The sequence below is a fragment of the Cryptomeria japonica genome, chromosome 1, assembly GCF_030272615.1.
Source record: "Cryptomeria japonica chromosome 1, Sugi_1.0, whole genome shotgun sequence".
Classification (NCBI taxonomy): Eukaryota; Viridiplantae; Streptophyta; class Pinopsida; order Cupressales; family Cupressaceae; genus Cryptomeria; species Cryptomeria japonica.
The window spans coordinates 639,364,749-639,389,743 of record NC_081405.1 but is presented as its reverse complement, the minus strand read 5'-3'; the positions used below and the strand labels follow the sequence as shown (position 1 = coordinate 639,389,743).

Genomic DNA, 24,995 nt, shown 5'->3' with positions numbered 1-24,995 from the left:
ATCCCTTAGAATGCATGAAGTGGTTGCCACTACTCTTCCCCTCATGAGAGCTCTCTTCTGGACCCATGCACAGATTCCTACATTACCCACCATCCTAGATCCTTATAACATCAACACTCTCAAGGAATGGTACTGGACTATCACCATGAAGAATGACACGAGAAATCATTGATAAAGAACACGATGCGTGCAAGACAATTCTGAACACCATGCAAGAACTCAGCAAAATGATCCTCCGATCAATGGTCTCGGGATGGCAAAATGCCCTGTCTGATAAAGTGATACGGCCAGACTCGGAAGAAAGACTAGGGACGGATAGGATCACCTATTCCGTTAAGGACCTAAGTTTTGCTAGTCAATTCCAGTTAGACATGTTGAGCTTCGAGCGTAATCGTTCCAGCTGGAAGGATGGTTTGAAGCACGTGGACCAATATCTCGAGGGCATGCAATATAAAATTTGTCATCCTCCTATGGCTCCATTCAGTCTGCTATTCCAATTATGCATCAAGTTCCAGGAGTATGTTCGTGAGGAGCGTGCGGCAGGTCGTGATCTTTGGCAGGAATATTTGCATAGTGAAGATGAGTTCTTGGAAAAGGAATCTACAAATGGAAAAGAGAAAGTGCTTTCCTAGAAAGTGCTTTTTCCTTTTAAATCTTGAAAATGCACTTTTTGGCCAAAAGGTCATGTTTGACTTCCAAGTCAACTAAAATTTAAAACTTTATGTATGCACCTTTTTGGATTATTTCTGGATATGTTCTAATTACCTTTTTGGGTAGTTATTACTCCCTTTGGGGTGGTTGTTGATATTTGCCTCTCATTTATGGGTATGGGCAGCCATGTTTTATGGATGAATCTGGGCCACTTGTTTCGATTAGATCTTGGCCATTCATCCATTTTTGAAGCCTATTTAAGGGACTGGTTTTCCCTCATTTTGTAAGAAGTTCATGGATTGTTGTTGAAGCTCTAGCGAAATTTACAGGATTTAATGCAAAGTTAAGACTGTTTCAAGTTTCCTTGTGAGTGCATGGTCTCCTTCTTCATTAATTTAGAATTTTTACAGTCATGTTTCTTTCCTTTATATAACATTTTCAGATAAATATCCGATAGAATCCTCGTTGTTCACACCATTAGGGAATGGCTGATTGTCTTTCCTTCTGCATGGTTAATCTAAACCTTTCATATGCTTAGTTCGGTTGTTGAATGCTCACTGAATGAATGTCAAAATTCTGATGTTGTATTTGATAACATGAAAATCCAATTTTCCTTTGAAGATCGCACTAGATTGATGCAAGTATTGTGCTTAAATGGCTGGTAATGCTTAATTTAGTATTTGGAGGTGTCTGTCTGTTTACTGAATCTGCTATCTTAGTTAAAATTTGTATTTTCTGTAGCTCTCTCTCTCTCCCTATCCTTCCCCTTTTCCTTTTTTTTTATCAAGAGAATCTATAGTTCTATTGAAAGCAGTATCAACCCAACTAAAACCATTTGATAAGCAAGACCGTTAAAGTTTTGGGGAACTCATCCAGCAATAACCTATCTCACCGTAAGTCCCCCTTGTGTTTCCAGCAGAAACACATCAAACCACTGAGCAATCCCGCAGTCAAGACCTGACAATCAAAACCTTGAGGTCGTCCCTTTTGATCAAACAAAAAACAACATTAGGGATTTCCTTATCTCAAGAGAGGATAGGATACTCAGCGAGTTTATTCTATTCTGCATTGGCCGGATGAAGTCGCAAGTTCAACGATTTTAGACGCGTCAACAGTTTCATACACCCATTATTGAATTAAGCTTAAAGACACTATAACATCATCAAATAGAGGCTAATTTGATCACATACATAAACATACATCCATCACATGCGTAGAAATGTAAATTGTAGCTGAAGGAATTAGAAAACATAGATATATAGAGTTATAAATGTTGTCCAATGTATATAAAAATCATGACTTCAAATGTTCCCAAACATATATGTAACTGTAAAGTGTAAACAAAAACAAGTCCATGGCTCAGGCTCTGGCTCAACCTCGTCTATCTGCCTCCTAGAAAGGCATCTAAAGTAGGTTCTGGATGACTGAGTAGCCATAGTCTCTGCCTATGATGTGCCAGTCTGAGTACCCATAGGTGTTGTGCCTCATCGTGCTCTATCCTCCTCCTCTGCCATAGCCACAGCCTCAGCCTCTCTGTCTGCCTGGTCAGCCCACTCAAGGTCCTCATCAATGAAGACTGGATCGGTGGACTCAGTGAGCCAATCGGACTCGGGGTCGACTTTCTCTAGAGTGATCGGAGAGGAGTCAACGTCCAAAATTTGTCTGGTACTGAGACGAAGGTTGTAATGAACAAAGACTAGATCACTCAACCTCTCCCCAGACAATCTATTTCGCCTCTTCGAGTGGATGTGCTCGAACATGCTCCAGTTGCGCTCACATCCAGAAGCGTTGCATGGCTAGCTCAATATGCGGATGGCAATTTTTTGAAGGTTTGGGGTTGAAGGCCCAAACATTTGTCACCATCTATCTGAGATAAGGAAAAGAAAAAAACATTAGTCTCATTTCCAACTTTAAAGATAGATTATAAAATGAAGAATTAAAATGCATAAGTCATAAACTTTAGAATTTTCTACCTGGTTGCAATTTTGTCCAACCCTCTTTACACAATTGGCTGGCAAAGATCGCCCCTACTACATTATTAAATGCCTCCATCTCGAGCAATGCAGCTGTGGTATCAGTGCCCATCCGTTGTACTACTGAATATAGCCCGCTAAGAACCTCCTCATCCGCTTTGAAATCAGCATGGAAACGAAATGATGGATTGAGGTAATAAGCTACTGCATGGATGGGCCTATGAAGCTGGTTATGCCATCTTCTATCAATTATGTCCCAAATGGGCCTATACTTACCCTCAACTCCAGCATATATAGATCTAATGGCCTCCTTGGCCCTATCCATGCCCTCATATATGTAGCCCATAGCGGGCTTCTCCCCATCAACAACTCGTAGGAGAACTACTAGGGGCTCAGTGACCTGCAAATAATGTTAAACAAAAATAGTTGTCACAAGTGTGCATGAAAATAAGAATGATTGCAAAGTTGCACAATGCAAACAAAACAAAAATATGCATATAAATTTATAAAATTATCTGCACGATCTCTACACAAGGGGTCCAAAAACCTGGCTCATCAAAAATGCAATCTGCTACATCCATCCCTGTAGTGGTCATAGCATAGGATGAGGAAGTCCACTCCTCACCAACAAACATGCGCCTCAAAGATGGCTTTGATTTTATCAAGGATTTCAATGTGAGGAAATTCGAGGGAAATCTCGTTATACCAGGAGGAGCCAACTCCCTTTCCCCCATGTATTGCCTCATAATGCTAAGGACCAATGCATGATTGTAATTAAATTTGCATATATTCTTGGCCCTTTCAACACATTCTTTCACCCATCCAAGCTTACCTATATCCTCCACCATGAGGTCAAGGCAATGGGCCGCACATGGAGACCAAAAGATTTTTCGGTGCCTCTCCATCAAAAGTTTTCCTGCAACAATTTTAAATTAGTTAAAGAATTAGATGTGATAAGTATCAAGAAATTTTACCATTAATATTTCAAAGTTTAAAACTTAAAACTTAAAACTTAAAAGAAAACTTGCTGCATTATCCGTCACCACTTGCACCACATTTTCTTCCCCCACCTCATGTATAACTTCCTCAATAGCCTCACATAAGTATGCCACATTTTTTACATGTGAGGAAGCATCGATGGACTTCAAAAACATGGTGGATCTTGAAAATAAAACAAATTAATTATCAATAAATTAGAATGTAAATTATTCAATTTCAATCACAATGCATTTAGAGAAGTGAAATGATCAATCACCTCCGCTGGAAACAAGAAAATTTAGGAGTATTCTAATCCTCCTATCAGTCCAACCATCTGTCATGATGGTGCAACCCTTGTGGCTCCAAGATTGGCGGTGCTCCTCTAGGTCAACTTTCATATCTTCCACCATTTCCAACAAGAGAGGGCCACTCAACTCAGTATCACTAGGGGCTTTAAACCCCGCCCCACAAATGGTTACTGCATCAATCATGCCTTGCCAATAAGGAGACCTATCACAAATTGAAATAGATTAAATAAGAAAAGTTCAATTTCAATTTCAATTTTCAACTTCAAATCATAAAATTTGAAATTTTAATTTAAAACAATCAAATAAAAAAGTACCTAGCTGCAATAAATGGAATGTTGCAGAAGTACCAAAACTTGCAAATTGCTTTTCTTCCTGCATCATGGACCTCCTTGTTCCAAGACATGCTCTCAAGCGAGCGTTGTGCGCCAGGAGTAGTGCGTGGTACAAAAAAATTGTCTATCTTGGATTTTCGCACTCTAAGACCAAAATTGTGACTACTAGGAGCAGAAATAGAAGTACTAGCACTAGCAGAAGCACTAGGGCGAAAAGGAGGCACTAGGACGAAAGGGAGGCATAGAAGAACCCTCTCCAACACAACCTATGGATGCAGCTGTGGATGCAGATGCGGATGTGGGTCGAGGGGAGCCAATATGACATAACTCCTCTCTTTGTCTTTTTTTTGTTTGCTTATGTATTTCAAAATTTTCTAATTGGACGTAACAAAAACGGACTGCTTCGGGAGGTGCCTCGGTACAAGGCTCAGTATCATGACCATGTATGCCAGCAATATGATATTTCAATCTATTTATCCACCCATGGTTAATTTCCTTACAAAAACTACACTTGGTTTGATTTCTTTGTCTACCAAGGAATTCTTCAGTGTATTTCCATGCCTCAATCTTTTTTACCATGTTTCCTAGGCTTAGGTTGTGGAGGATTAGGATGAGCCATTAGGAAAAAAAATTGTTTTCAAAACGTGAGGGCTGCTGCAATAAGACAATTTTACAAATCACCATTTGAGCATTGTGTTTTACAAAGTTTTAAATTGAAACTAATTTAAAAAAATCAGCAAAGACTAATTTGTGCATTGTGTTTTTTCTTGAAAATTTTCAAATTTCAAAGAAAGAAATTAAGAATTGAGAAAAATCAACAAACCCTAGATATTTTTTAGAAAAAATTATAAATATATGTATACAATTTTTTCAAAAAAAAAATCTAGGGTTTGCTATGCTTTTGTTCTATTTATCTCATTGTGATTGAAGTATGCAATATAGATTTGGAAAGTTGAACTTCAAAAAAAAATAACAACAAAACCAAAAAATCCATAAATATAGAAAAAAAACCAACATAATCAATTAAAATTAACACTTACCTCTTTCAAATTTGTTGAGAAGTGTTTCAAATGAGTTTCTATGGACTCCTTGATACTCTCAATGCAACTGTAGAGCTGCCCCAATGTGATTTGTGCAAGCTTTTCACCTCTTCCTCTCAGCTGGTTGCAAAACTATGGCTTCCTATTTTTCTCTCTTCCTCTCTTTTTTCCTCTTTTCCACTCATAAAAGTGAATGCCAATCCCTCTTAGGGTTATAAGAAAGGGAAATGGCAAAAAAAATCATTAAAAAATGTTACGTTTTTTTTACTGCACTTTTTTAAGTGACGCCAGCCGGGTCATGACCCTCGGACTTGGCGAGTCAGGGAGTGACTCGCTGACTCGGCGAGTCAGGCGAGTCAGGCGACCTGACCCGTCCAAGCACGGGTCAAGGTCACCGTGACCCGGCAGGGGTAACCCGGCCCGTTGATTCGCGTGACTCGCCACGAGTCACGGAATTCTAAAATATTTTTTTGTAATTGGAGCTATATTTTTTTTCTAGAGTGATAAGGCTATTTTTATTTAAATAGAAAAATCAATTACAATTGTAAATTTGAAGGACACGATTTTCATACATGGCAGATAAAGATTCAGTTGCTTCTAATTGAAAAGGATTTATGGGATATTGTGATTAGAAACACAAAAAGGCCAAATAATGCAGATGAAGCAACAAATGAGCAGTTTAGGATTACAAAGCAACAACATTTATTGGCCTTGGATTATCAAATGTTTACTTGAATCAAATTGATCTTTCAAAAACATCCAAACAAATTTCAGAAGGTCTTAGTACATTATTTCAATCTCAACCTTCCAATGCCAAGATGTCAATAAAACAAAAACTCTTCACCCTAAAGATGAATGAAAAGGAAAGTGTTGTTCAACACATTCGTATTTTTCAATCTCTTATAAATCAACTTGTTGGCAGATTGAAGAAGATAATGGTAAAGAAATTTTATTGAGTAGTATGCCCTCAAGTTTTGATCATGTGGTATTTACATTAAACAAAATTAATCCCAGTTTGGAAAAACGATTTCTTCCCTGATAGATGAAGAAACTAGAGTTAATAAAAATCATTCAATTACTAAGGAAACTGTTTTTCTTCTCAAGAATAACTCAGGAAAAATAAACAATTCAAATGCTATTATTGTCAGAAAAATGGACATACATGGATGTGTTCAAATAAATTGCATTCAACATGCCAAAGATCTCACTAATGGAAAGTTGAAAAATACAGCTCTCGCTGCAACTAAAAGTGAAATAGAAGAATATAGTTTTGAAATGCATAAGAAAGATTCTCCCCACCATGATAGTGAGGAGGTATATCTTTTTTAGGAATTAAACAATTTACATTGGAGGTTGGCGGGCTTTCATCATCTCAAGCTAGCTTCTCACTCAGAGAAGATATTTTTCAATGTTTCATGAGAAGCACCAATTTCAATTTGTGTCCCTTCATGAAGAATGGGGGTGGCTGTTTACTCCGGTACGGTAATGCTACTTAACATACAAAGTAAACAGAAGTAACTTACAGAACACGGAATATCAAAATATAGAATACCAAGTACCATATAGTTTCCGAAAGATAGATCATCATTTCAAATATGCAATGTGTAAATGACAATAGTAAAAGGTCCCCGAGACATCCAAAATGAGTAGATAAACAGTCCACAGTTGGTTAAGATTACCAACCCTCAAGAACTACCAAGTCACAACTAATCATCGGAGACAACAACAACATACATAACATAGCCGACTAACTACTAAATACTTAATACCGTCGGCTAACCAACATTTGTTTATAAACAAATCGGCATAATTTGCCAACTACATCAGCCCCCCAAAAAAAGAAGTCATCTTCCAAACAACTAGAACAAAATGGGATCCAGAACACACAACAAAACTAAAGGAAATATCACTGATAGGGATGAGAAGACGTCCCTAGAAGAATGGAGGATGTTGGAGTAGATGCCTAGGAGTGTTGCTGTTGAAGGTGATGGAGGCATTGGTTGGCCACAAATTCCCTCTCCCTAGCTGCCTTCACCATGTAGGTAGCCTCCATCAACTACTTTTTTGTCCTCTCGAGCTCATGGTCGTTCTCCATCAGCTTCTCATCCTTCTCTACCAATTGTCGCACAAGCTAAGTAGTCTTTTCCACTAACTGCCAATCCTTCTCAACTAGTTAGTGTTCTCAATCCGACAAGGCCTTCTCTAGTGTAGTAACATGGGCATGCTCCTGAGCCAATTGCTCCTTAAATTACTACATTTGATCAGCCAAGGCCTTTTGAGCCTACTCTGTTTGGCAGAGGACCCTCTCCCATGTTCGAGCAACATCCTCTATGGAAGCTGTAAGTTTATGGTATTGAAGAAAAAGATCTTGAAAGCTCATCTCCATACCATGAGTACTCGTAACACTCGGCCATGGCGGCCTTTGATTGTTGCCCACGAAGGATGCCAAGCATCGAACATCTCCTACATCTCCACAATGGCCAACCCTTGAGAATGAAGAACCTAAAGAACTCCCTATGGCATTCTACCTGCATGAAGGCCAAAAAGCACTCTGCCACCTGTGCCACAAGGGGGTCATGGCCAATATCCAAATCTCTGGCAAGATCCCCCACTCTATCCATAAATGTAGACATGCTCTGCAACTATCCAAAGTAGCAATGGGTTGTACCAATTGGATCATGGGGATTCGGTCAACCTAGGTATAAAATGATCTTGTCCCAACCACCGCATGAGGACTCCTATGCTCTGCCTTCAAGTGCCTAAGAGATTGGAGGTTGGGTCGATTCAGCCATTGGTTGTGCTGGCTCAAGAAGTGGATTTGGAAGTGGCTCTAAAAGTGGATCAATAAGTGGCTCTGGAAGTCGATCTAGAAGAGATTGCTCGCCCGGCACATCTTGTACAAATTGTGGCCTACTCAAAGCGATTTCTTCCACAGTAGGTGTTGTCCCTTACAACACAATAGTTTCTAAAAGTAACCCAAGAGACTCAATCAGAGGTGCATCAGGTGGGGCCCACATCATTTCCATCCAAGTGTCTATGGCATCTTCGGACTCTGTAGTGCAATCTAGTGACGTGGAGGGATCCACTGATGGAGCAACTGGTACATCTGGTGTTGCCATTAGTTGAAGGGCGAGCGGAGGTACGGCTAGGGTTTGTAGAGGGACTGCTACCAGTGACGCTTTAATCATGTCCTATGGGAAACACCTCTTCCAAATCATAATCATCTAAGCCTGCCTTGATGGCCACAGACGCTCCTTTGGCACTCTCACTAGCAAAAGACAACTCAATGGCCTTCCCTTCGCCACTGCTCTCGGCATCCTCGTGCTACTTCCACCTCTTCCTAGTGGGTTGGCTCTGCTCCATGCCACCCGACTATACACCCAGGTCAGCCCAATAGAACACAATTGTCCACAAAGGATCAAGGTGGCCAACAACCTGTAGTCGTCCCCATTTGTCCGCTAACACCTAAGTTCAAATGGTGTCCAAGAAAAGACCAATGGCATGCTACGCCACGTAAAGGCCTTATGCTATAGACCCAAGAGTTCTTAATCCACTCTGAGAGTAAGGATGCACAATTGTAGACCTTCCCCAGAATGAGCCCTATCATAAGAGCAATCGTCCATACTACTATGTCTAATGTCCAACTTGCTCCTATGAGTCTACTCTTGATCAAGTCCAACACACACCTCCAGTCAGCTATAGCAATAAAGTTCTTTTTCAACCCTCTAACTATTACTACTATTCCAAATATTGTCTACTTCCCCATTCGTCAAGTCGATGTGGCACACTTGCTTGAGGAGAGCGTCCTACTACCAGGCCATTTCGCCACTTGGTTCGGCAACTGAGGCGCCTCGTGAAGGTATCCTAAATACTCTAGTAAATTCAGCCAACCAAAAAGTACTAACGTCACACTCTTTATACTGTATGAATGACTTATGCAAGTGTATGTTGTATTGGATAACCATTGCTTTCACGTAGGGTTCAAACTCTCAAACATTGAAAAGAGGTAGTTGTGTGGTTTTGTCAACCTATGCATGTATGAGCGCTACCTTTAGTAGATGCTTGTCATTTGCATCCTACCACCAAGTGCGACATTCACTGTCACTTAAGCTCTTCCAAGTGAGAGTATCTACAGTAATGGTATCCTCTCCTACTAACTTCCCCGAGTGGATGTGGGGTCTAACCCTGTTTCCCTTGTTGCTGCCAGTTGACATGTCCGCAACTCAGAATGAATAATGTCTCTAGAGTAGCACTTGAGATTTATAATATCTCGAGAAATAGTTGTGATAACTAGCTCTTTGAGACTACAGTTGTACCAGTTTACCAACATAGTGTTGTGCCAGTTTATGAACCAATTTCTAAGTAGCAAGGAGCCATACCAATATAGGTTGTACAATTTTGTTGTTAATGAGATGATATACTAGCTTACCCAACCCTTCCCACACTAGTGTGAGTGGCTGTACCAAAAACACTTTCCATACTACAACTAGGTCGTGTCAAACCTTCAACATATTGTCGTACCAATCTAGCAAAAGGGTGCCAATAATGATGCAAAATTCGTACACAAGATTGGTTAAAAGTTTGCGATACTCACTAGACGAATGATACTATATGGCTAAAGAATGTGAATGTTGTACGAGAGTAGCAAGGCGTTTCCATACGGCATAGAACTGTCGTATGGTACTTCCAACGAACAAACATCGTATGATGCATAGAAACAACTCAAGTCGCGTTTGATGAATAAGACACCGTACGGAATGATCACCACGATGCCATACAAGAGGAGGGCCAAGATGTTGTACAGTGCAAAGGAAGGACTGGTGTACGGATGGTCTTTCATGTGGGACAAGATGAAACATGTCATATGGATTGAAAACTAAAGTGTTGTACGGGTTTGAAGTGTAGTTGTACGGTAACGAATTGTTTGCACCATGCAACCAATTGAAGATCCCGTACACAATGAGAAAGTTGCCAAAGTCATACCAGGGTCCATACTAGACTTCCATGAGAGTGTCATAGAGTCCTACGTGATTTTTGTACTAGTTCTTCCAACTTTCATACCAATGTTGTAGACTTCCTTGCAACGAAAATAAAACCTGGTTAAGGGTGTAAAAGAAATGGGTATGGTTTTATTTAATTAATCAACCGAAGTGTTGGAAAAAAATGGTCGATAACTTCCTTCATCTAATTTTTTTCATTTCAACTCTATATTATTCACCTCAAATTTCCTTCCTATTTCTCCATCGATCTGTATAACATGTTTTACTTGTCTTCCCACATTGCTTTCCTTGTCACCACTTCAATAATATTTTCTAAATTTAATATTTTACCAAAATGCCTCTTTTTCCCCCAATTTTCAATAGTTGTCCTCTTAAATTTTAATTTTCTCACCCTTATCACTTCGTAATTGTTTTTCCCCTTCAATTTTTCAATTTTTATTTCCCTAAAATTCCACATCTTTATTTTTTGCTTGTTATTTTTTCTAGTCTCTTCATCAACAATTTTTTTCTCTTCTATCCCCTTCCAACAATCTAAGTTTTACCTAAAAGGCGTACCGCCACCAACAAGTGTTTAGAGATCACTTATAACAACCGTTTTCACAAGGACCAACATATTCCAAATCAAAAAATTTATCAAGCAACGGAGAGGGCTCGATACCTTTATAGTGTCCACTGCCATACCGCCCTTGTATTGTTCGTAGTTGGTACCATGTCGCTTGTTCGCCATAAATCTCCAATGGCCAAACTAGAGTTCATATGACTCGCCAAAGTGAGTTTGATGTCAATATTGGGGTTCTCTACCATTTTTGATGCAATATTTAATAATATTTTTGTTATGTGCATCTTGCTCACAAACAAACCAATCGTCCATCTTAACGATTACTTTTAAGCATGGGCCAATCTTCTAGCCATATTTCTCCAGATCAATCTCTTCTTTAGGTTCATCTTCTTCTTCCAAATCTTTTGTGGCTTGCTCCTTCTTCCTCTTTTTCACGACTTCATCAATGTCATATGGCAGGTATCCTTGGTGCAAACCTTCATAAGGTGCTATCCATCTCTAGTACCCAACCATATGTCTCCATAATGTGGGTGTGCTAAAAAAAGGATTTGTTAGATGTTTGTGAATTCATGGTACCGCAACTCCTTCGACGTGCTTCCTTAACAACCTTTCCTTGCCCAGTTTCTTTGCCTCTGCTCAATCCTCTTCGAGTACAAATGGTTGTTTTGTTATCCCCAAGTCTTCCTCTAATGCCTCATCCCTTCCTATTGTTCATGCTCCTCAGGTTTTCAAGGGTCCTTTTCTCTCTTGAAAAACCTTGAGCTTGGATACATTAATGGGGTCTCGTATGTGTTTGTCATCCAAGGATGCCATCCTGATTGCTTCGTTCTCACCAACCTCCCTGATTTTGTACGGTTCCCTAGCCACAAACTTTAAACTTCCCAGGCTTGATTTTGTTACAACCATTATATTTTAAAACCAACTACCTTGGCTGAAAGTTCATTCTTTGGAAGTGTTTGTCATTCTAGAAAATGTCAGAGTTGCATGGTCTCGGTGGCCCATTGTGTCATTATCCTCCACTCATCCAACTTGTTGAGGGTGAAGATTCATTCTTTCAGGCTCTTGGTGTCACCAAGCCAGTACTCCACAACAATTCTCAAGCCTCAAAACTATGTACTCAACAGGGACCATTGATTCCCTTCCGTACATCAACTGGAATGGTGTATTGGCCTGTTGTCACCTTGTAAGTTGTAGGGTGGGCCTACGGTACAATCGGGACTATTTCTTCCCAATCCTCGTCCTCCACACCACATGACTTGTATATGACCAAGACCAGCACTTTGTTGACTCTGCCAGACTGTTGGCTCTTGGGTAGTAAGAACTGGACAGATTATCGAAAATTTTAAACTATGTCATCATCAATCGAATGATACGATTGACAAAGTTCACCCCTTTCTCACTTGTGATTTGGATAAGGATGTCATACCTTCTCACTATCTCTTCATATATAATCTTTCTCATACTGATGGTTGTGTTGTCTCGTAGTGCTCTTGCGTCCACCCTTTTTGTGAGGCATTCAGTGGCTACCACGATGTATTAACAACTATGTATCCGACTAACCTTCAATGGCCCAATGAAATCTAGGCCACAACTCTCAAAGAGTTCTTGGGGCTGTGAGGCTAACAATAGCATGTAGTCTCTCTTTACGAGTTTATTGGTTCCCTAGCAAGTATCACATTCTACTATCCATTCATGGGCGTTTGTGTGCAATGTTGGCCACCATAGCCCTGCCAGTACGACTTTGCTTGTTGTAGCATCCGACCCACATGACTGCAAGCCAAACCTTCATGTGCTTCCTTCAACTTTCCACGTATCTCTTCCTGCATGACACATCTTTGTCACAATTGGTACAAACCCATCTTGTATAGTAATCCATTTATGAATTGGAAGCTTTTTCTCTTGAGGGATAGCTTTCTCATTTCGCTTGGTGGCATTTCCCTTGGGAAGGTAGAGGTGGATAGGTACTCCCCGATGCTTTCATACCATGGCGGATAGTGTTGCAATTTGAAATAGATGGGCATCCGAGAAGTCCTCATTCACACCATCAGGTGGCTCTCACAACCTGATTTGTGAAAATTGGTCAACAATGACATGGCTCTTTCTTGACCGAAAAATGAGTGTGATTGTAAACTCTTGCAACAAGACCTACTCACTCGTCCTTGGATGATTGGCTTGTTTACCAAGTACATGAGGGCTCAATGGTCTACATAGAAGGTGAATCGCAACAGCATGGTGTGACATGTAGAATACCTTATGTTGCAACCTGTTGTGACGTATTCACACATCGCCCCATTTGCAAATGTAGACCCCTGCTTTTTGCTTTCTAGGGTTTGTTTTCTAGGTCTTTTAGGGTTTTGTCTGTTAGCCTTTGCAGGATGAGTGTTGTCGAGGGGATCGTTGGATTACAAGCTTTGCTTGAGCCAGGGTGAGTCCACAGGGCTCCAGAATTAGGGTTTCTTTGAGAATCTTCTTTAGGGCCTGGTTTTGCGCTTATTGCTAATTGTGTCTTGCTTTGTGAGTGGGTATCATCCTTGAAGGTCTGAATTAGGTCGAGTTCGTGAGTGATGAAGTCTGGAATGTCATCCTGATCTTCAAATGCCTTCAAATTTGGCTAAGTCTGGAATGCCCTGCCCTGAAATTTGGCTAAGTCTAGAATGTCCTGATCCTAAAATTTGACTAAGTCTGGAAAACTGATGAATCCTCCAAAAACTAGATTTTGCAATATAACTCCTGGAGGGCCGAAACCACTCTCAAACATCCTGAAAGTATATATGGAATATAACTTAAAGTATAAGTCACTTATACTTAAATGTTATATTCCATAAAATGATCCTGACGGAGAGTCCAAAATGTCAAATTTCGCTCCTGACCCTTCCAAAGGGTCCAAAGGGAATTTCGCTCCTGACCCTTCCAAAGGGTCCAGAGCGAAATTCTCCATAAGACATTCCACTTTGACCAAAACTTAGAACTAATGCATTCCTAGGCTTGAATGAAGGTAAAAACGCTTGTTTGAATGAAGAAATGTGAAAATGAAGTCAGGATCTTGGCCAAGATTAGGAATTTCGCTCCTGACCCTTCCAGAGGGTCCAGAGCGAAAATCTTTATAACTCTTGTTTTCCTCCTTATTTTGGCTAGGCGTTGGCTTGATGAGAGATGAATGGGTATGTTTTTGCCTTGAGAGGGAGTTTGATTGATTTTGAAGATCAAGATTTTGGCCTAAAGGAGAATTTCGCTCCTCACCCTTCCAAAGGGTCTAGAGCGAAATTCATCATAAATTTCATTTGCCACCTTCTTTGAGCTTGAAACCTTGTTCCTAACTTGGAAAATGGCCTAACTTTGCCCTGAGAGATGGTTTGAAGCTTGACAAATGAGCAATTTTGGACAAGAAGGGAAATTTCGCTCCTGACCCTTCCAAAGGGTCCAAAGCGAAATTCCCAAAAGCTCTTACTTTGCAATAAAGGAAGTCAAGTTTTTGATTTGTAATGACATGGATGGAAAGAAAATGACTTGCTTTTGCCTCTTGAGGTCGTTTTGAAAGGGAGAAATGAAGGATTTAGCCCAAAAAGTGATTTTCGCTCCTGAACCTTCCAAAGGGTCCAGAGCGAAAATCTCTCTAAGAGACATTTCTTGCCTCATTTGGCCAAAATTTGATGTCCAAGGCATGATGAGATGAAGTATGAACATGGTCTAGCCTTTGGGGATGTTTAGAAGCATTGAAAATAAAGGATTTTGGTCAAGATTGAAAAAATCGCTCCTGACCCTTCCAAAGGGTCCAGGGCGAATTTTCTCAAAAAACACTTTTGCTATCAAATTTTGCTAAGTCAAGTATGAGACAAGGAGAAACATAGAAGGAATTGCCCCTGGGATTAAGTTGAGATTGGAAGAAATCATCAAAAGGTGAAGGAATTGAGCCAAATGATGAATTTCGCTCCTGACCCTTCCAGAGGGTCCAGAGCGAAATTCCTAAAAAACACCTATTTCTTGCAAGGTCAGGGCAACTTTCTAGATTCTATGGCTTGAATGGGTGTGAGGAAGTGTGTTTTGCCCTTTGAAGATAATTGAGGCGGTCAAGAGGAAGCAATCAAGCCTAGAAAATGATTTTCGCTCCTGACCCTTCCAGAGGGTTCAGAGCGAAAATCCTCAAAACTATCCTTTTTTCCAAAGTTTGGGCAAAGTTAAGCTTAGACGTGGGTGTGAAAAGACATTTGAATTGCCTTGAAGTGGAATTGGATTGCTAAGGATGCAAATTTTGATGCCAATTGGGAAAATCGCTCCTGACCCTTCCAGAGGGTCCAGGGCGAAAATCTAAAAATCCCCTATTTTACCTTGCAAGAACAAGCCAAACTTGGATAGAGTGAATGAGGAAAACCATTGCCTAACTTTGAGTGAAGGATTCAAGATAAAATGATGGAGAAGTAAGCCAAAGGAAGAAAAATCGCTCCTGACCCTTCCAGAGGGTCCAGGGTGAAAAACCCTAAAATCACCTTTTTCGTCCTGATTTGAGTGAAACTAAGCCTGGAATTCAATGAAAGAACCTATTTGGAATGCCTTGAAAAGGTTTTGGACCTTCAAAAATGAGAATTTTGAGCTCAGGAGAGAATTTCTCTCCTGACCCTTCCAGAGGGTCCAGAGCGAAATTCCCAAAAATACAATATTTCCTTCAAAATTTTGATGAGCTAACACAATGATGGAAGGAAATGAACCCAGGAGATTGCCTTGGGGGAGTTTAATGATCAAACTAAGGTGAATTTTCGCCTAAAATGAAAAAATCGCTCCTGACCCTTCCAGAGGGTCCAGGGCGAAATTCACATTTTCACCTAGTTCCTGCATGAGAAATGATAAAAAATTTAAATGCAAGACCTTGATTAGGCCAAAACAAACATAAGCTTGCCTTCCGAGAGATTTTGGAGTGAAGGGAATGAGGTATTCAAGTCTTAAATTGAAAAATCGCTCCTGACCCTTCCAAAGGGTCCAGGGCGAAATCATCAGGAAGCTTCATTAAGCCTCAATCAAACCTCCATATTCCTAAATTTTCACCAAATTTGCAAAATTCAAGACATTTGGGAGGTTGAATTAAGGCATTTACAATTTAATTAATTAATTTCTAGGCCTTGAAATAATTGAAAAAATCCACCTTTGAGCTTTGGAATTAATTTAAAAATTAAAAAATTATGCTTAAGCGCTCAAAAATCATTATTGTGCCTTTACAAACAAGTCGGCCATCTTTTGAGAGGAGTTTTATTTTATTTTATTCCCTATTTGCCAAGTCGGCCTTGAGGGAAATCAAGGTGAGCGCCCTATATAAGGGAGGTGTATTGTAGCATATTCAAATCATTCTTTCATTATCTCTCATGCGAACTTGAAGAGCATATTTGGAGGTGCGAAATTGAACAAGTTGGAGGATAATTTCCAGATTTTGGAAGGTGTTTGAAGGCGAATTTCCAGATTTTGAGAAGCTAGTGGAAGGCGACGCTTTTTGAAGGCTAATTGAGGCGTAATTCATCCAAAGGAAGACCACAATTCAATCCTTATCCAGCAAAATCTGATCTTCTTCCTTCATTTTTCAAGGTTCATAGTTAGGCTTTCAAAGGGGAAGGTATGAAGAATCCTTTTTGAAGTTCTTATTCAAGACTTGTTTTGATTTCATAGCAATCTTTTAAAGTCTAAAGTCCTGAAAAATCTAATCTCCATTCATAATTAATTTGAAAATTTAGAATTCTGGATTTATCATGTCATTTTCAAATTAATATCTTAAATCATTCTCTTGGAAGGTCCTAAATTCTATGCTTTAAGGTATGATGCTCAAAGACTAACTTTAATCTTTTGTGTAGGCATCAAATGGCGACCCTCGGAGTCGGAAGATCAACTACTTGGCGGACCCTCATCAAAGAAGATCAAGTCAGGACAAGGACGACCTCCTCCAATCCAATTTCATTAAGGACAACCTTCTCCATCTATCTTCCAGTCCAGCATTTGAAGGAAAGCATCACCAAACTGAGCATCAACCAACTGTTAGACAGGGTGGCATCCCAGTCACCACTCCTCCAGTCGGATTGGTCCACCTCAGCGTGTCCAGATTCAATGCACCTGACTCATGGGAGATGGCACAAACTTCGATGTACCTACCCCAGTTATCCTTTGTTCGAATATTCCAGAGAAGACATGTGTCCTAATAATGCAATTATTTCATTGGTCAGAATTAAGTTTGTTGTAACAAACCCTAATTAGGGTTTTCATTGTAAAATCTCGGCCATTGATCTCAAGTTGATCTGAGCCATTGAATTGTATTAAGGGCACACTATAAGCCCTGGCTCTTCATTTGTAAAGGAGAATAGTTAGTGAATAGTGAGTCAATAATAGTTAGTCAATAGTTGATAGTAGGTGAATAGTTAGCTAATAGTGAATAGTCAAGTTGATAGAATAGCAATTAGAGTAGAATAGCAAGAGAGGGCAAAGGTTGTTGCCAAGATGTTGTTGTAAAAGACTTGTAAAACTTCATTGAAGAAATGGTGAAATCTATGGGTCGATTCAACAATTTGCATGGTCTCTATACTTCTCAGATTTGATTTCATGTTATTAGATGAGTGGAAGAAATGTGTTTGATTGATGGTGAAATTTGTATTTCCATACTACTAGCAGTTTGTTGATTACAGACTTGCCTTGTGTAGTCAACTGGAATCATTCAGCTTAAGCTCAACTTCAATTGTCGCTTCTTCACTGATATGCATCAACTTGATGGTGTCTATGCCTGTAGCGATGATCTGAACATCATAAAGCTTTCCTCTGAAGATCGCACTAACCTTGTGGAGATGGTCCTGCGATGTCAAAACAAGACTTAGTTAGAATTTCATCAAAGATCAATCATTGCTCCTACATTTCTTAGTATCAGAATTAGATCCTTTCCTCGCCCTCATCCTTTTTCCTTCTTTCAAAATCTAGGCTAGTGAAATCTTGTGATTCCAGCAAATCAGACGGTTAGGTCATTGAGTGTAAGTCCTGATTCTAGCAAAATCACATCATACCGCGAAGAGCTTATCCACACGTAGAGATCCTACAGAAAAGAACCTTGAAGTCATCCCGATTGATCCTTTTCGCGACATCTTCAGCATTCGGAGACTTTATTCAAGAGAGGATAAGGTACCTTTAGGTATTTTATTCTGTGTTTGGTCGTGTACAAAATACACATCAACACAACCCTAGACATTCTCTGATACGCTCAGAGAGAAAAGATGCCCAATTAAACACCGTGCCATTCCTCAACCCGTTCATCAGGTACAACATCCACACAACGATGTCTGACCCTCTACTAGCTCCTATCAACCTACTCTTGATAATATCCACGATGCATCGCCATTCTGCATTTGCCAAAAATATTCTCTTCACGCCACAGCTACTTCCAGATTTCCAAATGTTGTCCTGCTCTCTGTGTCAAGTCCCCACGGCAAACCAAGCGGACCAGCTATTGTTTCTTCTCCAATGTCATCTTCCTCTTAACCACAGGGTTTCCCTGGTTTGGAATTCCAAATATCCTAGCAAACTCGGCGGCGGAGTAAGAGATGGTAAGGCGACACCCACCATACTTCACCATCGATCTGTGTGTATGCCTGTCGTAACCTGCCACCATTCCCTTCAGCATAGGTTCAAAATCTTTGATGTTGAAGACGGGCATGGCCAAAATCTTATCAACCCCTGCTGTCTTCAAATTCTTCTTGATGACATTGGCATCATCCGTCTCATCCCACCATGCTCTGCAGTCGCTGCATTTCAAGCCTTCCCATGTCAGGGATTGTACAGTCACAGGCTCATCTCTCTACACTCATGCTCAAACCTTTTTTGCCTTGCTGCTTCCTAGTGTGGCCATGGTTCCTACGTGTATCACGTTGCTTCCGTCAGTGGGGTTTCCAAAGCTCATTCGTGTCATACTTCGATCAATTTTTATAAGCCCTAGTTCTGTATGATCATTCAACTCCTCTGCTAGATGTACACTATCGCTGTCAAAACCGTTACCCCAACCGTTTCCGCAACCGGCTGAATTCTGCCATGTGCTCTCAACTGCGGAAACTGTCCTTCCTTGGCCATACGAACCGTGCCTTGTTTCACCGTACGGATTTTTTGTCCACTCACCGTACGGAATTTCTCCTCCAGCAAAATCCGGACGGATTTTTTCCACTTCCATACGAATTTCTGCGAACCACCTTCTCACCCCCTCACACCTGGTTTGGATGGCCGTACAAATTTTGTCGTCGTTCAAAAATTTTGTACGAATACCGTACAGGTCCGTCCTTATCGCCTAATGTATGTCTGTACGAGTATCGTATGGATTCTTTTTGTTTGATCGGTATCCCTTGTCTGCAATTATCGTACGAATTCCTTCATGCTTTCTGATTTTCACCCACTGCACTGTCAGTACAGAAATCGTACAGATTTCCCCCTCCTCAATTTCCATCCGATAACGTACCCATACAGAAATCGTACGGATTTCGATCCCCGTCCTCTGGAATTTTTCGTACGGGAATCGGCCAAATTTTCCCTTGCCATCCAATTCTCTTTCTCTATGCCTTCCATTCGGAACTCGTACGGACGTCCGTCTTCACTCCAATCCATACGGAGCAGTACTCCCTTCTGATTTCCCCTTGTGCCGAATTTGTTCGACCTTCCTGGTTTGCTCCTGCCGCTTTCGTGGCTGTACGATTTGCTTGAAATGGCCACTTGGAGGGATTTATAAAATTCTTCCATTTTTAGGGTTAGGGTAAATTGCATCAATTTCTTATAAAATAACCTTTTTTTCACCACATTTAATTTTTCTTTTACTAACTTTATAATATTTACCCTTTGTTTTAATTTTTTAATGTTTCCTAGCCCCTTTCATTTAATTTTTAATACTTGCCCTTTTTCTATTTTTAGTATCCTACTTTTAAAATATTCTTTTAATTTTCTAACCTGGCAAAAATATTTAAATTTTAGCCTTAGTACCTTTAATTGGCCATGGTACTAGGCAACTTGTTTCCCCCAACTGCTTATTTTCTTGCTTTTCTGTACCCTGGAGTTGACCACCCCTTCTGTCTGTTTTCTTACCGTCTTCCTTTGTTTGCACGACTTGGCTTTTGTGCCATACGCTTCACTTCTTTACCCCGCTTTACCTTATTGCTAACTTCTTCCTTCAACTTTTTGCTTGGTCCTGTTTCAGCATCATCTGCATTTCCCAAGTTTTGCATCTTCCTTTTAACCCCTATGGGATCTCCATGAGGTCTTACTCTGATCTCCGAGTCATGAACCCATGCACATATGTACGGTGGTCTCCTGTAGCATTCCTCAAAGCAACACATGCCCACATACTCCAAGTCCAAAATATTATCAAGTAGTGGTGCCAAACCCACTCCTTTATAGTGTCCATCTATATACCGTCCCCCGTACTGTTGGTACCATGTTACCTTTTCCCCATCAACCTGAGGTGGGTCCGCGAGGTTGGGAATTACCCGGTAGAGTGAATTGGGGCCCGATTCTTGTTCGCCAAGCCCTGATGCTATCACAAATAGATCTTCGGCCTTCAATACCATCGTCGAACATGGTCCTAGAGTTGAACCGTACTCCTCCAGGTCTACTTCTTCTAGGTCGACTGGTTCTTCCTCTTTCCTGGCAAGTTCCTCCTTCCTTTTCGCCTTTGCTTCTTCATCAATGTCATATGCAATGTAGCCTTCACGGGATCCTTCATATGGAGTTCTCTTCCTCCAATGTCTCGTGAGCCTTCTCCACACGGCTGGATCACTGAAATATGCATTCATAAGGTACTTATGAATTTGAGGCACTGCAATGCCTTCGACTTGCTTCCGCACCAACCTTTCTTCTATGGACGTAAGTGGTTTGGCCCAATCTTTGTCATGTCTGTAAGGCTCTGCAGCGACCACAGGATCTTCTTCTACTTCCTTACTCCTTCCAATGGTCCAATCCCCCTTCGTCGCGTACCCCAGCATGTTGATTGATACAACTAGTTTATCACATTCCCAATACAGTTTCAACTTTGAGCCATTTACAGGGTCGCGTATTGGGTTATCATCCAAGGTGGAAATTTTTACTGCTCCGTTCTTCCCCACTTCTCTGACTTATAGGGCCCCAACCAACGAACTTTGAACTTACTAGGCCGAAGTTCATTGCGACCGTTATACTTCAAAACCAACTGTCCAGGAAGGAAGTTCGTCCGCCGAAGATGTTTATCATGCCAGTACTTTTGTTGGTGTTGGGCCACTTCTGTCACCCACTATGCCATCATCCGACGTTCATCTAATTTCATGAGGTTCATAAGACGGGCATTCCAGCTTTCCTCCTCCTTGAGCCGATTGTCGACTACAAGTGGAATGGTAAAATTTGAAGGCAAATGATAATGGATACTTGTAGTCAGGTCTTGAGGACCTGATTACAGGTGGTTAATATGCGATATAGTCTCTCGGAAAGCGCTTTGAGCATGGAGGGATATGACTGCAAATGGAATGAGCTTGCCAAGTTGAGATGTAGTAACAAACTTCACACTTGCAGTCGGTTCTTGGAGACCCGATTGCAAGTGTGCAGAAGGAGGGTAGAACAATACATTTTATACTTATAGTAGGGTCTCTAGGACCCAACTGCAAGTAAATAAAGACTTTATTTGCCAAAACGCAAGAAAGAAAACGATGCACATTCGGAAGATCAAACGAAACAATGGGGAAAGATTACATTTTAAACTTGTAATCGGGTCATCATGACCCGACTGCAAGTTGCCAAAATTCAAAACGGGATTGGGAAAGACTTGTAATCAAATCATAATGACCCAATTACAAGTATGTCTTGTTGTAATAATGAGAAAATGGAATATCCTCATTCACTTGTAATCGGGTCAGTATGACCCAATTGCAAGTCTTATCGAATTGGGGTAAATAAGCTTGTAATCGGGTCATAATGACCCGATTACAAGTGACCAAACTTGAAACCAATTGAAATTGCCTCGCATTAGAACTCCCAAAGCGACACAAAAGTAGAATGACGGAGAGATGAAAATAAGTGCATACAATCGGTTTGAAGAAACCCGACTGCATGGCACCAAAAGATGTATGCACAAGAAGCGAACTAAAGAAATGCACAAGGGAAGACAAAAAAGAAGCAAAGAAAACAGCTATCATTCAAAATATACAGACTAAAATGCAGAAACCCTAACATCAAAACAACTAAGGGAAAGATAGAGAAAGACCATACCTGAAAAGAGAAAGCCGCCTTAGCCAAGGAACAAGACTTAACCAAGAACAATGCGATTTGAAAAGAACTTCTCAAGAGGTCTTATAATCAATATAGAAGAAAAACTCCTCCTAGAATGCAATCACTCCATCCATAAATGCAAAGCCACACCTCCCAAAGAAAAGGAACTTCAACACAAAAACTTGTGGTCGGGCCTTGAGGACCTGACTACAAGTGATTTATATTCCAAAACACTAAAGATCGGGTTTTAAACACACAAGTACAAGTGACTAAAAACACACTTTAACTCATCTACTTGCAATCAAGTCTCTAGGACCCAATTGCAAGTTAAAGACTAACTTGTATGTGCAATAAGAAAGGAAACACTTGTAATCGAGTTTTGAAACCCAGAATACAAGTGACCAATAATAACAAAGATTTTAAAACTTGTAATCGGGCTTTAGAAGCCCGGCTACAAGTAAGTTATGCTACTTGTTGTCTCTAAAAAGAGACCCCCAACTTGCACTATGACTTCAAAAACCCGATTTTGAACTAAGAAGGGCAAAAACAATACTCAAAACAACTAAAATTTAACAAGGAAAACCAAAGGGAACACGCACATTCAAATGGACATTTAATCAAGATAGAGTTTGACCTTGAGAAGCGTGCACTAGAGACACAAAAACATGAATTTTAAAGAAAAATTCAAGGGGGTTGTCCAAATTTTTGAAAACCAAAAATGAAGACAATAGGGGGGCAAAGGATGTTCACACTTTTGGGTTAGTAAAGGAAGTGCTTAGAGGGAGTTTGCAGTTTAGCAGGGGAAAAGGAAGTGCAAGATTGCGGCTTTTGGAAAGCATAGGAAGTGACGGATACCATGGTGTAAGGGGTTAACAGATGTGGATTTAGGAAAGGATCGAGGTTTTGGAGGGTGGTAAAGGAGTTCAAGGTAAAGGTGAAGGTGGAGGTGAAGGGTGGAAGGAAAGATGGAAGGGTGGAAGGGAAGGTAATGGATTGAGGATGGAGGATGTAGGGAAGGGAAGATAGGAGATAGAAGGTGACGTGGAAGGTAGGAAGGTGAAGTGTGGAAGGTAAGGAAATGGAAGTGGAAGGAAAAGGTAAGCGGAGTTTGAGCACCCACTGGCAATGCTCGGAGAGGTAGGTCAAAGATTTAGGAGGGGAGGGTCGTGGTTTTGACACCCCAAAGGAAGTGCTTGGTGGAAGGTCGCAGTTCGAGGTAGGCAAAGGAAATGAATCCAAGGCAGGTCGCAACTTAGGGGGGTCAAAGGAAATGCATCCAAGCTAGATCGCAGTTTTGAGGGGTCAAAGGAAATGCATCCAAGCTAGATCGCAGCTTTGAGGGCTCAAAGGAAATGACCTTAAGATATTCAATTTTGCTTAATCACCTTGCCCTAAGCCTCTTCATGATTATTTAGATCTTAGCCCATCCTCCTTCCAAGCATTCACATCTTTAAACAACTTGCCTTAACCAAATTTCAACACTTCATCTCTGATTCTGCAAGTAAATGATTATGATCAAGTTGAATTATCATCATGAATCATTTATTTCCTAAGCCCTGAAAACTAACTGACCTCACTTATCCCTAAAGAGAGAGAACCTGATCACCTCCTAGCGACCTAAGAAACCACACTTCCTCAAGCAAAGGATAATTGCAAAAGACAAACTATCAACAACTAAAACCAAGACAACTAACCTAGAAAGCGGAAAAAAGTGGGGGTCCCCATTTGCAATGGAGTGATGTGTGAAATGGTCACAACACTGCCTAGTAACATCAACCACCATCCTTTCCACAATTCCGCTTTCCTATTGCATTTATATTGTTTGTCTAGTGAATGGACTAGGTGGACCCCCCTATACAAGGGTACGCCTAGGTATAAACTCAATAGAGATCTTATGAAGAATCCCAAAACATTAGCCAATCTTTTTTGGATAGTTTTCCTATTGTTTATGGCTTGCCTAAAATCTTTTGTATAATCCTCTAAACTTGGTCCCAACGCCTCAATTTCCTAAAGTACTGGTATGCCATATAGAAGGATGTCATCAGCAAAGAGTTGATACATTAGTGGATGGACATTCTCTTTAATTGCTATGCCGCTCCATTTTCCTCTTCCCAATCAACTTGATATATTTTTTACGTATTTTGGTTTTAGTGACATTCCTCTTGAGAGAGAGAGAGAGAACCATATTTATAGCCCTATTTCAATCCTTTTTTTTCTGTAGTTCAATATGCCACAAAAACCCACCTGTAACACTCACCAAAGGAGACTAGCAGTGGCTAACCAATGTGTAGATGGTGACTATCATTTAAATCCAGTTTAACTATATTTTGATAAATTCATATGCAATTTCTATGCCTTATCTTCAACTATACCAATTTTTTGCAATTTTTTGAAATAGAATGACTTGGACTAAGATGTGTCACCATCCTATAAAAAAAATTGTTTTTGATAGTCTATCTAGAAACTTAGAAGCCGAATCATTACTTTTACTAACTTCATGAAAAGGTCAATAAATTTATGAACCAGCAATTGCATGTTACACTAGAACTTCTAAGATAAAAGTTCATGCTCAATAGCAATGGTACAAAATGTTTGAAATATGTGTTACTGGGTTCTTCAATTTGACGTTGGTACGTGTGAGGTCCAAGTGTCAATCTAGTCTGGGTCTTCCCCCAAGTACACCAAAGGCACCTATCTTGGGCATACCTAGGGCGTACCTATACTAGACAAATACCCACAGGTGCTTGCCAAAACAAAAAAATCATTTAAAAAAAACTTTTTTTTAATTAACAAAACCCCCTAATGCATTCATTCACCCAAAAATGCAGCTATTCTTCTTTAGTTGAGCAGAACTGGAGTACATACTCCTTATCCACCCAGTCAAGTGCAATCATTTGGGTACCAAAAAAGCTAAGGATTTGGTCTATATAC

At 40.4% G+C, this 24,995-nt stretch overlaps 2 protein-coding genes across 3 annotated transcripts in view; both read right to left on the bottom strand.

Annotated features, from left to right (window-relative positions):
- LOC131042466 (putative protease Do-like 14) overlaps positions 1–24,995 on the bottom strand; it is a 256,834-nt gene that overhangs the window by 121,931 nt on the left and 109,908 nt on the right. The gene's annotated exons all lie outside the window — the stretch shown is intronic.
- On the bottom strand, positions 3,695–4,832 carry LOC131875849 (uncharacterized). Its single transcript, XM_059220544.1, has 3 exons — positions 4,225–4,832; positions 3,880–4,112; positions 3,695–3,785 (listed from the first exon to the last, which is right to left on the bottom strand). The coding sequence occupies exons 1-3, from the start codon at positions 4,311–4,313 to the stop codon at positions 3,769–3,771; spliced, it is 339 nt and encodes a 112-aa protein (XP_059076527.1). The 5' UTR covers positions 4,314–4,832; the 3' UTR covers positions 3,695–3,768.